The sequence below is a fragment of the Solanum stenotomum genome, chromosome 1 (assembly GCF_019186545.1).
Source record: "Solanum stenotomum isolate F172 chromosome 1, ASM1918654v1, whole genome shotgun sequence".
NCBI classification, from domain to species: domain Eukaryota; kingdom Viridiplantae; phylum Streptophyta; class Magnoliopsida; order Solanales; family Solanaceae; genus Solanum; species Solanum stenotomum.
In genome coordinates, this window is record NC_064282.1 from 5219646 (window position 1) to 5232105 (window position 12460).

Below are 12460 nucleotides of genomic sequence, written 5' to 3' on the forward strand. Positions count from 1 at the left end.
TTGTCAAAAATGAAAAAATCCTCACCAAAAAGTAAATAACCGCGATAGTACATCACATTCCATATAAGAGTGTGGTGATATAAGTGTGATTCATTTACTCTTAATTTGTGGAGGCTTAAAAACGTAGAAACATGAAATATTTTATCCTGTTTAACTGGCCCAAATAAAAATTAATCGATAAATTTCAAGTACTAAATGGTTAAAAAGGAACAAGGATTTATCCCTTACGCTTGTTATTCTACGATTGTGATAAAAAAAACAAAATCAATTAATGGAGAAGGAAGGAAGAATCCATATTCTTTTTGTACAAATTGACATGTGAAGTATATATATAAAGCAAACAAATGGCCAGAGTACATGTGGTCTCACAAGTTGCCTTCTCTTGGATTTTGGACTCTTCCACAATTGCCTATTCAAATTCAATTTCTCAAGTCTCTTAACTAACTTGACCAAACACTTTTTTTTTTGAAAAATTGGCTCATCTTCTTCATATGGAATGTTTTAAAGAAAAATCTTTGAACTAAAAACCAAAAACTGAACAGAATATGGCATACAACAAAAGTAGGTGTCCTCAAAATAGTAAAAGAAGTCTCTTTTCCAAACATACAAGAAATCATAATGCAATATATACTTGAAAAGATATCCTATGTTATGGTCATAACCTGAATGGACTGGAAAATTGTTTGGGCAGTAGAAATTGGAATGATATCTGATACCACCAAAATAGTATCATCCTTCTTTATCATCCCCTTTGCTTTTATAAGTTCCACTGTTTTCTTAACGTTTCCTTCCATGTCGTCTGAAAGGTCAGTGAGAAGGGGAGTAACTCCCCACTGCAAATTGAGAGCCATCTGTGTGCTGTTGTCGTTCGTGAAGGCAAATATTGGAGGATTTGGACGATTGCGTGAGAGAAGAGATGCCATCTTCCCATGCCTTGTGTACACAAATATAGCATCCACCCCTAGGTTGTCAGCTGGAGTATGTAAAAGGAAATTGGTTAAGATCGAAGACAAATAGGTCGTTGAGACATAATATATATTAAGTACATAAAAAAGGTATGCTCTATCTAACAGTTTTAAGAACATGCATGTATACAGTCAAGGGAAGTACCCATTTCCACTGCACAATTGCAGATTTGCTCAGCAATTTGATCTGGCAAAGATGCTCCAAGTTTGCGCTGATGCAACAAAGTTTGCCTGTTCTCTTCGCGACATGATTGTTCCATTCGGGTGCTAGTTGTACGCAAGACAGAAAGAGCCTTCATTCCATATGATCCAATCGCTGACTCACCAGATAACATCAATGCATCAGCATACTGTCGTACCGCTTCAGAAACATCTGCAACCTATCACGTAAAATGGCTTGTGATTATTGAAGGCCTGATTAGCTAGTACTTGTCAAACTAGAATCCACCCAAAAGATATGGTCTAGTAAAATTTTGTCAAAAGACAGAAAATGCAAAAAAAGAAAAAAAATCACGAGGAAAGAAAGATTAGTACCTCTGCTCGTGTTGGAGTGGGGTATTCGACCATTGACTCTAGAAGTTGAGAGGCCACAATAACGGGCTTGTTGAGCTGCCTGCAAACATAAGTAATATCTTTCTGAACAGATGGAATCTGTTCAAGTGGAATCTCAACTCCTAGATCTCCCCTTGCTATCATAATTCCATCAGAAGCCTCAACAATCTCTTCCAACCTTCGGAGAGACTCTAGGCTCTCTATCTTTGCCAACACTTTTATTGCCCTGCGATCAAATTCAGAAGGATTTATGCAAAATACACTTTGAACCTATGTGAAAAATTAGAGTAAAGAGACGGAACAATGCTAATCAATGATAAGGAATGCAGCTATTAGTGGACTATAATTATGCATTTTAGGGAAGGACTGAAATGGATATAATTGTTGAAGTTAAAAAATAATCTTTGCTCACAAACTTTACTTACTTGGAGGATGTAGTTGTGAGGTAGTCCCTCAGATGTGTGATTGCCTCTGCGTCTTTTACAAATGAAACTGCAATGAAATCGATATTTTCAGATATTCCAAACACAATGTCTGACCAATCCTGTGGATCATGAAGTGCGCATCAGCAAGATTATAAATTCATATTGCAGATATAATTCTCAATAGGAATGTTACAACTTTATGTTCTCACTGGGGTAGATCATAACAAGTGCATCAGAAAGGTAAGAGATTCATTTTATCAACAAAAAGAAAAGGATAAAAGGTTCGAGATTCAGTTTCTTTACAACCTTTATACAATAGATATAAACCTCAATAGTTCAACAAATGTAAAAATTGTGAAAACTTGCCATTTAGAACTATCAATTATTGGATCATTTATGTCATTTCAAACACTTAGTCAGAGCATGTTGAAGATAAACATCCCTGTTTAAGCTTAACTCGAGCATATATTTTTCTTTTTGATGAGTAAAACTCGAGCATATTTTTTTCTTTTCGATGAGTAAAAATCGAGTAACAAATTTACTGACCTTTGTTGATAAAGTCGGGAGATCATAATCTCTTCCTAAAAGCTTTCCATCTCTCCAAAAACTCAACTTAGCTCTAGGCAGAAGTAGACCGGGGTCTGTGCACTTGCAGCGCAAGCCATTACCAACTTTCTCTATAACTTCAAAAGTTGCCATTCCTCCGTCAATGACAATTTCATCACCAGAATTGACACCTGAATAGGAGAAAGAGAATTCAACCTCAATCTAACCTTTTACAACCAAAACAGGAAACAATTTTATTTTTTTTAATCAATGAGATTACCTTCAGAAAAACCTTCATAATTTGCTTGAATTGTAAATGGACGAGAACCTTCAAACTTCTCAGTAGTAAAGTACCAGATTGAATCCTCCTAATGGTCACATGAACAGAATTCAAGTTAGACTATAAACTTCAACTTTTAACAACATCGGGTTAATTTCATGTACACAATATAAAAATAAAGTCACAAAACTACTTTTGTTTGACCTACTATAACAATAAAGTCACAGATAAATATTTTTAGTTAAAATATAGTAACAGAATTCCTCAAGATCAAATTTCGACTGAAGAACAAAAAATTGACCACTTAAAAATCTGTGACTACTCCATATTTTATCAAACAAAATACAACTAAAAGCATTTAAATGAAGCAAAAAAGGAAAGGAAACAGCCATTACACAGTGCTGGAAATTTGACCTTCCAGTCTTGCTGCCATGTGACCAGGAGAGGTCACTCTTGAGAGGAAATGCAACGTAAGGCTGAGTACAACAGGCCCTTGTGGTCCACCCCTTCCCCAGACCCCCCACATAGTACGAACTTAGTGCATCGGGCTACCCTTTTAGTCTTTTGAGCAAGACCTTACTAGTTACTATGGGTAAAGTTCAACCACATTAATGTGACAAAAAATAGCCTTTTTTTTTACTTTACTGTTACATAGGATAAAATTTAAACACCATATGTGAAATTAACCCAACAACATAATACAAGAAAAATCACAAAAAGGGCTCTAAAGTATTTGGTTGATTACCTCTGCTTTGACAGAAGATGAAGAGCCAAGATCAACTTGTATTTGATTCCCCTCTGTATCAATCATAACTGATACACAATAACCCTTTTCTTGATTCAACTTCTTAATCTTCCTAATAACATCTTGATGCCACTCCCTTGAGTTATGACACATATTTAGCCTAGCCACATTCATACCTGCAATAGCCAATTTCTCCAACTCATCTATAGAAGAACAAGCTGGTCCAATTGTACACACAAGCTTTGTCTTCCTTAACCCCAAAAATCCATTTTCTTTAAGCTCCCTTTCTGACACAACATCAAAGCCTAAAGACCCTTCTTTCAATTCATCTGAACTTTGAATTTTCTCAACCTGCAGCACTGCTCTGACTGCAGTTCTTGATTTGCTGACATCCAATTTTCTAGTCTGAGAAAAACTAAATCTTGGACTTGTAGAAAGTGGAACACCAAATACCCTTTTCTCCAATTTACCAATTAACTTAATCTTAGTCCCCATCAAAGCTAAATCTCCCACTACTGCCATCTTTACAAAGAAAACCAAAACCCCAGAAATTTTTATCAAAGTTAATCCCACAAAAAGAAAGTTTTTTTAAAAAAGATTAAAACTTGTTGACAAATTCATAAGCTATTAACTATAGAATAGAAAACTCCGCCAAGATTTTGTAACATAATTTTTTTTAACTATGTGTGGAGTTTTCAATGTACAAGGAGGAGAATAATAAAAAAGATGAGTATATGCTTCTGTGAAAGAAGGGGTTTAGTTAGGAAAAAACAGTAAAACCCTAGTAGTAGAGGGGTCCAATGTATAAAGTTGAAGTACAAGTAGGGACAGTTCAGATGTCTATAAAGTTGTTTGAAACAGATGAAAAGGGTGCTACAAATAGGTAATAGTTGGCCTAACTTAACGGTCTATTTCTATTGGCCAATCTCAGCCAGACAAACTTTAGGGCCATTTAATGAACGTGTTATTTTTCAAGACAGAGAAAACAAGAAAAAAAGGATCCTGTTTTTTTTTTTTTTTGGTTAAATGAGATCGTGTTATATAGGGGCGTACATATACTCGATTTTGGGGTTACCATTTAAATCATATAGGACATTAAAATTTATAAGTCTACTCACTTTCGTAGTAACTTTAGACCCGTGAAGTTTAATATGAATGAAGTTAGAAATAACTGAATTCAATCATTTAATTTAAGTTAGATTTTAGCCCAACCTTTAATGGGGTGTTAACTTTTTCCACTCTTTCCTTTTTATTGACGTTAGGGTATTGTAAATTGCCTTACCGGAACAATTTTTTTTAAAAAAATACTCTTATGAGGTTGGATGATTAACAAAACATGTTAAACAATATTATCGTAACTACAATAATGATAAATTAATAAGTCAATAATTGTGAAATATTCTAAACACAAATTCATATTTTATTTGCCAGCACCGAGCATATATACATTATTAAAATTCTTGACGTACACACTTAACCAACTCCTAAAGCATATATGTGTATGCATGCGCGAATATGTTATTAACACAAAATCCAACCAATGATGTGACCCTAAAACAAGGTTTAGCTTAAGTCCGCCACCTTAACTCATTTTTAAATGTACCTAATATAACCAGGATCCAGACTCTGGCCTAGTGATAAAGATCACAAGTGAATTAGATGCGCGTCATAAGTTTAAACCCTGCCATAGACAGAAAAAAACACGGTATTTAACTGGAGCGCAAAGGAAACCGGGATCATCCCATCAGCCTTACTGCAGAACAAAATCTTGCTCCTCACATAGTAGACTGAAGAAAATGAGACACAACCCAATTACATCTTTGTGGATTTGTCCAGTCAGATGAATAGACATGAAATTCGTCGATCCATCAGACTAGGGGACTGGAGAGAAACTACTTCATTCATCAGCAACTAGGATCAAGAATACATAAAGCTTTAGATGCAGACAACCAACTTTATCCTCTTCACAAGGGTTCATTTCACTATGTAAATAGCTGTACAGAATAAATATTCACCATTCTCAGACTAGAACCAGTCTTATTGAACTTCCACTTGGAGCTAGATTACATACTGCCGATAGGCTACCTTGCTTAATACAACAACTGGCTACCACAAACTTAGGACTTTACATAAACCTAAGTTCTGTACATGCTGGACTTCTTCCAATAACTTCTACAAAGGATCAAACACTGTACAAATATACAGATAATTATCACCCTTAACCTACCAAAATGGACACCACCTGAAATAAAGAACAAGGAAACCATGAATTAGTCCAAAGAACAAAATACACTATTTTTACACTGCAATTAAAATTCCAATTCATCAAAAGCACCCCTTTACCAGATTCAGGGCCAACACATTTTTTTACATGAAGGACATTTTTTAGCCGAAATATAGTTTAAGGGTTTATTTCGAATAATTTAAGGGTAGCTTTGGCCCTTTTCCAAAATTTTAAACATTCAAACACCAAATGTGCAAGTCAGCAGCAAATGAACAAACAAAAGCGAAACCAAGGAGCAATGGGAATCATGAACTTACCCAACATAATTTTGGCAAAGATTTTCATGAGACATTGCTTGCTGAATAAGTTTTTCGACTTGTAGTTTCACTGATAAACCATGATCAGCTTCACGCGTCTCTCCAGAAATCAACGTACTGTGATCCAGTGGATGCTGTAGAGAGCTTGAAGATGCAGAGGTAGTACCAAAATCACGTCCAGTGAGTTTATTACTCATTCGAGCCATGACAGCCACAGCACGTTCATTTAGAACTTCATTGGCATCACCTAATTGATTGACCGCCTAGAAAAAGAAATAAAACTGTAAGCATGAAGCATGCATCCCCAGAATACTTTGCAAGCATAATTGATTGAAACCTGAAGCAGTTCTCTCTCCCTTGCACCCCTTTGTGGCTGAAGAAGCTCTCTATCTGAAGAGGACTCCTCACTATTCACAACAGGAGGCACATGTGCACTGGAAAGTGTGGACATTTGCGGAACTTCATTGAAATTGAAAAGACGCCAATTTATAAGTGGGTCATGAACAAAGGCCTGAAAAGAAAAAAAAAGAAGACAAAGAAGAATGAAATAAGCTGATAAATTGATTCTGTAACTAAAACATTTACATCATTACAAGACAAATGACAAACTCCTCATTCAGAGCAAACATTTATTCAAGGAATGAAACCAAGCATCTCAAACTGATGAAAGGCGTTCCTCTTTTCACTGTGAGTTCAACTTGCTGTGACAGTTATTTTGCTAGCCTTACTTAAGGTTTTCAATTGTTCAACATGGCAATTTAAGGACCAATAGATTCTAATTTTTCAATCATATAAGTCATTCCAACTTCAGTTGGATCCAAATCTACTCATATTAGATAGAATACCCTTCTATCACCCATTTGTGCTCTTCAGAAGATAGCATAGTCGAGATTCAAGATCATTTTGGATTTGAAAGCAGTCCATTAGTGTACACAACAGAAGAGTTCAATACAGACCGATCAATATTCACACCATTATGACCCCATACTGTAGCTAGAGAAATGTATTTTAAATGGTAAGACGGTGATGCCAAAATTTACCTCCATCATAGCCATAACACTATCTTTATGCAGTCGGAGAACTTGCATCACATTCTCACATGTTGACCGGAAATTTCCCTCTATACCACTAACCTCCATTGCTTTTACAAGCATTCTAGTGAGGCGAAACGGAACCTACACATAAAAGTTTGTTACAATAGCTATTAGTTTCCTTGAAGGAAGAACATACAATTTCTGGTAAACCATTTTTTTAACGTAATAATTTACCTTCTCTGGAAACTTCTCCCGATTCATTGAAGCTTCAAAACAATCGCCAAAATCAATATGCAGAATCTTCCCACTGCATGACAAATATAAATATATCAAAACTTTTGTCATCAGCAAGAAAATGCAATCACAGAGTACAATGGTACCTATATCGGTGAAGCATGAGGTTACTAGGATGTCGATCACCCAAACCAAGTAGGTATCCAACCTGGAGAAAGTCAACCCAAAATCAACAGATGTACGCAAGAGAAGCAGCTAAAAAGAAAGTATCTCCTTTTTCTGAGTTTTACTACTCTCTCTTCCCGATTTGTAAGACCTTAGTTCCATTTTAAGACGCTGGAAAAATGTTTCAGAGCCATTCCATCATTAATACTATTCTTAAGGCTTCACATGCCAATAATATGAACTCTGATGCAATGTGTTCCTATATTGAACTAACTTAACGCCACCTATTTAAATTTCTCTGTCACCATTACTAACATAATAAAGAAGTCAGATGACATTTTAAGTTTTTGTCCTACTGAATGACATCACATCAAATAGGCCGAAAGCTCTTTATGCTAAAAACAGTATCTCTTCGGGTCAAACTAGGTCAAAAAATTAATGACCCTGACTAAGTACAGAAGCAACTTTTTGTGCCAAACGTTGGTCAGAAAACCAACTATTGCTCCTCTGAATTAAGCATTTTAAGATACAGAGATACAACACATATTAGTCACGCCCTAGCTGCAAAAAATTTCAGGTTACTAAGCTTCTGACATGCCTAATTCAAAAGGCTGGAAAAATTCTGATTATGCACAGGAAGATCATATCATCAAAGAGAGTTGCACCATATAAATGCAGCTTATATGAAAGCAAAACTTGTGTGATTACTCTGGGTACTCCTTGTCATGAATAGTTTCCGTCAAATCCAAATACTTGCAAGCGGAATTTCACAACACTAGGTGGGTTTCTCATATATATATATAAAGGTAGTTTCTGACATATGACTAGATGCCTCCAAAGACATTCCTTCTCTCAAATGAGAAGGGGAAAAGAAGTAAAAGAAAGATTGTGCAATGTTAGTTAATTTGATAGTATTATGAAAAGGCTGTAAACAACAACTCAACAGACTTACTTTTCCTATCTTTTCATAAAGAATAAAAAAAGGTTAGTGTTCATATAGCACACCCACCCCACAAGATGCATTAGAGAACAGAACAAATAAACAAATCAGAGAACATTGTTCTCGTCCAAACCTGAACAGAGAATAAGCTTCAAGAGAGGTTCTGAAAGAATGCAAGGAACACATACCATGCTCATGACAGCCAAACTTCTTGTATAATTTGTTCTTCTGTCCAGCCAGACCTCAGAAGTGCGACTCTTTAACCAAAGAACCTATATGACCCAAAATAAATACCTTCAGACAAATAATGAGCAGAAAGATTTTGCTAATATTTATATACCAGGGATGTTATTCCAATAGGCAGAAAGTCTCATATAATACACACCCTTGATAAGTCATTCCCTTCTGTATTTTGCAAAGCATATTCAAACACCTCCACCTTAGCAATAAGTGGCAAATTATCATAATCCGGTGCAAAACTTAGCATCAATTTATGCTCTTGATTTAGGGTGATCTGTAAAATTGGAAGATTATACAACAATTAGATAGAAATACTAGTTTCTTTCAAGCATAAAAAGGTATTATGTTGAACAAACCTTCCGAGCATCCCTATACTCTCGAATAAGTTGGTGCAAGGTGTCACAATTTGGAACCCATTCTATCAGTCCACTATTAGGGGACAATGGAATGACATCATATCGTTGAATTGATAAATCTTTCTCTGCAGTCTTTCTCGAGTTCTCCAGCAAAGTATTAACCAGACCAAACAACTGGTGCATAGCAACAACACGGCGTATCTTTTAGTTCGAGGTTGAAGAAAGAGATGAAATAAAGCCACACCAAATTTTTAATCCCTGGAACCCACTTGCATTTACAAAGCATAATTATATACCAGCAATTGCTAACCTGCATGACACGTTCATCTTGGCGTAAATCTTCATGCCCTTTGAGCAAGAAAGCATAGTCTTTTCCATCACTCCCATGGATTGTCAATTTACGAGGTCGTTGTTTGGATGTAATTACAACAAGTTGGGGTGCAAATGATGCAATTGTCACCACTGGAGAATCTGAGATGACAAGTTTGAAATTTGATAGAACAAAACGTATCAATACCAAGGTACAAAACTGGATTAAGTACTCGCTTAACCATGTACAAGTGATAAGTTCAAACAACATAAGTATACCTGCTCGATAAGTTCCAGGAACAGCTAGCTCTAAATCTCGACACTCTAGCAACTCGGGGGAAACAGACTGGCATAAAAAAGTAAAATAACGTTATTTATGAATGCGCGAAATATAGGAAAAGAATAATATTGAATTGTGTATCTACATTATTAGATAGAGCCCTATTTATACACACTACAATACAGTCCTTTACCAAGTAGGAAACTAAATACTATTCCCTATTCCTATTACTACTCCTATTCTTATTTCTATTCTAAGTAGAATTGTATATACCTATTCATATTACAACACTCCCCCTTAAGCTGGTGCATACAAATCATATGTACCTAGCTTGTTACAAATGTAATTAATATGAGGACCGATGAGGGATTTGGTGAGATATCTGCAAGCTGATCACTCTAGTTCACAAAATTGACAGTCACTCTCAATGTGCTTAGTCTTGTCATGAAATACTGAATTTGATGCATGATGTCATCATGTCAATCAATCTCAATGTATTTGGTCTTCTCATGAAATACTGGATTTGATGCAGAATGTTGATAAAACATAAAGTGATCAGCCCCACTATGAGTCATGCCAAACTCTTGAATTACTATGTTGAACTTCCCAAACCAAGCTCCAGAAGACTTTCAGACCATAGAGTGAACTGTGCAATCGACATACAAAGGCTACTAGACTCCTTCTGAGCAACAAACCAGGTGGTTGCTTCATATAGACTTATTCACAGTGCAGCGGTTGCCGAAAAGTGCTCAAAATTTGTGGTACAAAATATATGGATCGTATTGGAATCAATAGATGAGTCGATATTAAGATATTGAACAAGAAAGTCATAGAAAAACTAGTCAGAACTTGCTCATGCATTGGAGTGTTAGAATTGATGGCGGAAAGTGGTCACAATATGAGTGTTGAGAATATAATTAAATAATAAAAGTGTGATCTCTGTAACAACTTAAGCTTTTAGATGAGATGGTCACACACTGCAGAGGTCCTGGGATCGAATCTCACCGCCACCCAAAATTAAAAAAGATTTTTCACGTGCTTGGCCCATGAAAAAGAAACAGGCCCACGCGTGAGGGGGCGTGTTGAGAATATAATTAATAATAAAAATGTGATCTCTCTAACAATTTAAACTTTTAGATGAGATGGTCACAAATGATGGCACAACCTTATTGAGAAAAAAATTATATGGGTAGGGTCGAAATGATGGCACAACCTTATTGAGAAAGATAATTATATGGGTAGGGTCAGAATAATGGCATGACCCAACTGGAAAATTGAAATTATACAGGATGGATCGAAATGATGGCACAACCCTACACAAATCAGATTTGAGGAGTCACCGGAAAAATGAATGGAACTACGCAAATCAAATCTGAAGAGTCACCGAAAAGAATAAGATGTTATGCAACTCAGATATGAGAAAGTAGTTTGGAAAACTCCACAATACTACGCAAAATAAATATGAAAAGTAGTCCGAAGAGATACACGGTGCTACGTAAATCAGATATGAAAAAAAAATAACCACCAAAAAAATGACACGGTACTACACAAATTAAGTATGAAAAAGTAGTCACTGAAAAGATGACACAGTGCTACGTAAATCAGATATGAAAAAGTAGTCACCTGAAAGATAGCACGATGCTACAAAAATTAGATATAAGAAAGTAGTCACTGGAATGATGGCACGGTGCTAAACAAATTAAATATGTAAAAGTAGTCACCAGAAAGATTGCACGGTACTACACAAATTAAATATGAAAAAATAGTCACCGAAAAGATGGCGCAGTGCTACACAAATTAAATATAAGAAAATAGTCACTGGAATGATGGCACGGTGCTACACAAATTAGATATAAAAAAATAGTCACCTTATAGATACACAGTGACCCAACTTTTCCTAACATAATCATTGGTCAGACGGGCGGAAGCTCTTTGATTCTCTATCAAAATCGTAGAGGCTCTGATACCATGTGAGAAATATAGAAAAAGAATATTATTGAATTGTGTATCTACATTATTACATAGAGACCCCATGTAAAGATACTACAATACAATCTTTACCAAAGAGGTAACTAAGAGGGTGTTTAGTTTGGCTTAAAAGTTGGTCAAACCTACTCTTAAATCAACTTTTCACTACTGGAAGTGTTTGGCAAATATAAAAATAACTTCAAATAAATCAAAAAATGACTTAAAATAAGTCAGAAAGTGTTTGACAAGGTTAAAAATAACTTTAAATAAGTTAAAAATCAAAAGTAGGTCTCCCCCTACTTTTTATTTTTCGACTTAAAAGTCATTTCAGTTTGACTTTTTATTTTTGACTTAAAAGCTAATACTATTCCTATTATAAGCAGGATTGTATATACCTATTCCTCTTCTAAGAATGAATATGATGCAGTCACTAATACCAATAACAAAACATAACATGCCGCTTACCTGTAAATCCAGGGTTGTGAGTGTTTGAAGCTGCTTATCTATCCGCCTGAATACATGGTAATAGAGATCCCAAGCCTACCAAAATGAAGATTTGACTTGTCAAATACTGCGCTGTTAACTATAGTAGTTTCCAGTAGACTTAACAGTATTTTTGTCAAAAAGAAAAAAAAAAGTAGTTTCCAGTAAGACTTTTATCAAAAAATAAACAACAGAAAACTGAAAGTCACAAGTAGAATTCGACTGGCAGAGGTAAGGGATGTCACAAAAAATATGAAGATAAGAAAAGTCTGTTGTCCAGATGGAGTATTCCTATAGAGGTCTGAATGAAAGTTTCTTGGAAAGATTGGTCTAGGATGGGTTATTAAGCTATTTAATGCTATACTAAAAATGGTAGGATGCTTGATGAGTGGAGAAA

General features: G+C 35.5%; 2 protein-coding genes across 4 annotated transcripts in view; both read right to left on the minus strand.

The window, feature by feature from the left end:
- Positions 1–521: 521 nt before the first annotated feature.
- LOC125848676 (pyruvate kinase isozyme A, chloroplastic-like) lies at positions 522–4313 on the minus strand. Its single transcript, XM_049528597.1, has 7 exons — positions 3514–4313; positions 2769–2856; positions 2489–2679; positions 1943–2061; positions 1500–1743; positions 1111–1345; positions 522–973 (listed from the first exon to the last, which is right to left on the minus strand). Exons 1-7 carry the CDS (start codon positions 4033–4035, stop codon positions 645–647), a joined length of 1728 nt encoding a protein of 575 aa, XP_049384554.1. The 5' UTR covers positions 4036–4313; the 3' UTR covers positions 522–644.
- A 1140-nt stretch (positions 4314–5453) lies between these two features.
- Positions 5454–12460, minus strand: part of LOC125848645 (serine/threonine-protein kinase TOR) — a 36391-nt gene continuing 29384 nt past the window's right edge. For all 3 annotated transcript variants that reach the window (XM_049528558.1, XM_049528568.1, XM_049528576.1), the window contains 12 exons: positions 12046–12120; positions 9612–9678; positions 9334–9494; positions 9024–9197; positions 8813–8941; positions 8616–8699; positions 7469–7530; positions 7323–7395; positions 7095–7229; positions 6392–6565; positions 6055–6317; positions 5454–5755 (listed from right to left, as the gene is read on the minus strand). In XM_049528558.1, coding sequence (XP_049384515.1) covers positions 5737–5755; positions 6055–6317; positions 6392–6565; positions 7095–7229; positions 7323–7395; positions 7469–7530; positions 8616–8699; positions 8813–8941; positions 9024–9197; positions 9334–9494; positions 9612–9678; positions 12046–12120 — 1416 coding nt within the window. In that variant the 3' untranslated portion in view covers positions 5454–5736. The remainder of the gene's footprint in view (positions 5756–6054; positions 6318–6391; positions 6566–7094; positions 7230–7322; positions 7396–7468; positions 7531–8615; positions 8700–8812; positions 8942–9023; positions 9198–9333; positions 9495–9611; positions 9679–12045; positions 12121–12460) is intronic.

Excerpts from the sequence above, each read along its gene's own strand:
- LOC125848676 (XM_049528597.1), bottom strand. The coding sequence starts at position 4,035 with ATGGCAGTAGTGGGAGATTTAGCTTTGATGGGGACTAAGATTAAGTTA. Across the intron at positions 2,680-2,768 it reads TTATGAAGGTTTTTCTGAAG|GTGTCAATTCTGGTGATGAA; the intron begins GTAATCTCATTG and ends TCTCCTATTCAG. Across the intron at positions 974-1,110 it reads CAATTGTGCAGTGGAAATGG|CTGACAACCTAGGGGTGGAT; the intron begins GTACTTCCCTTG and ends TACATACTCCAG.